The sequence below is a fragment of the Urocitellus parryii genome, unplaced genomic scaffold (genome assembly GCF_045843805.1).
Source record: "Urocitellus parryii isolate mUroPar1 unplaced genomic scaffold, mUroPar1.hap1 Scaffold_45, whole genome shotgun sequence".
Classification (NCBI taxonomy): Eukaryota; Metazoa; Chordata; class Mammalia; order Rodentia; family Sciuridae; genus Urocitellus; species Urocitellus parryii.
The window spans coordinates 1496981-1498330 of NW_027554016.1; the positions used below are offsets into that span (position 1 = coordinate 1496981).

Below are 1350 nucleotides of genomic sequence, written 5' to 3' on the forward strand. Positions count from 1 at the left end.
TGCACTTCACAGAAAGTCCCCTGAGCCTAGGGCACCGAGGGTTCACGCCGCACTACTACTGAGTGGCGGTCAAGTTGGGAATCTGCATGAATTCCAGGGAATTTAGACAGAAAATGACACAAAAGTGTTCTGTTTTCAGATGATAAATGTGTTTACAAAAAGATGCCCTTCACCATGTTGCATGTACACCTTTTTGACAATCATGTACAGCTTACTCCCAGGACCTTCTCTAGGACCCTCTTCAGTGCCCCTTTAACCTCCTCATTCCTCAGAGTGTAAATCAGAGTGTTGAGCACGGGAGTCACCACCGTGTAGAACAGGGAGACAAACTTGCCCTGGTCCTTGGATCGGCTCCGGGCCGGCTGCAGGTACATGAAGATGATGGTCCCATAGAAGATGGTGACCACCAGCAGGTGGGAGGAGCAGGTCCCAAAGGCCTTCCTCCTGCCAGCAGCCGACCTGATCCTCAGCATGGCCTGGGCGATGTGGCCGTAGGACACCAGGATGAGCGACAGGGGCAGCACCAGGAACAGGACGCTGGCCACAAAGAGCTCAGCCTCCTTGAAGGTGGTGTCCACACAGGCCAGCTTGATGAGCACGGGGACCTCACAGAAGAAGTGATCCACGTGGCGATGCCCACAGAAGGGCAGGCGCAGTGTGAGGGTGGACTGTACTAGGGTGGTGGCCAGTCCGCTGAGCCATGCGGCAGCCGCCAGGGAGTGACAGAGGCGGGGGTGCATCAAGACAGTGTAATGGAGGGGACGGCACACGGCAACGTAGCGATCGTAGGACATGACAGCCAGGAGGACACACTCGGTGGACCCTAGCGCTAGAGAGACATACAGCTGAGCCACGCAGCCGCCATAGGAGATGGTTTTGAAGGGATCCCACAAGTTGACCAGGAGCTGGGGCAAGACACTGCTGCTGAAGCTGAGGTCCAGGAGGGACAGGTGGGAGAGGAAGAAGTACATGGGTGTGTGCAGTCGGGGCTCCAAGCGGGACACCAGGATGATGGCTGAGTTCCCCAAGGTGGTGAGCAGGTACAAGGCCAAGATGGTCACAAATAGAACCCTCTGCAGCCGAGGGTGGTCCGAGAATCCCACCAGGATGAAGCCTGCTGGGCCGCTCTCGTTGACACCCCTCTGCATCCACATCCCCACAGGTGCCGAGGCACAGCTGGGAAAGATGGCAGGCCCCACCAGGTCCCTGTGGCCTGCCACCTCCGAGGAGGGCGCTCATGGGCGGCTCCCTTGAAGCGGGCAGCAGGTGGCTGGGCTCTGTGTCCTGGTGTCTGCCTCTGATGGTGTGAGGTGGACTGTCCAGGTCTTGCCATCCAAAGCAGAGCAGAGG

General features: G+C 58.1%; 1 protein-coding gene across 1 annotated transcript; it reads right to left on the reverse strand.

Moving 5' to 3' along the window:
* Nucleotides 1-200: 200 nt before the first annotated feature.
* LOC144252520 (olfactory receptor 2G2-like) lies at nucleotides 201-1148 on the reverse strand. The gene has a single exon (XM_077794791.1). The coding sequence runs from the start codon at nucleotides 1146-1148 to the stop codon at nucleotides 201-203; it is 948 nt and encodes a 315-aa protein (XP_077650917.1).
* Between the last annotated feature and the right edge of the window lie 202 nt (nucleotides 1149-1350).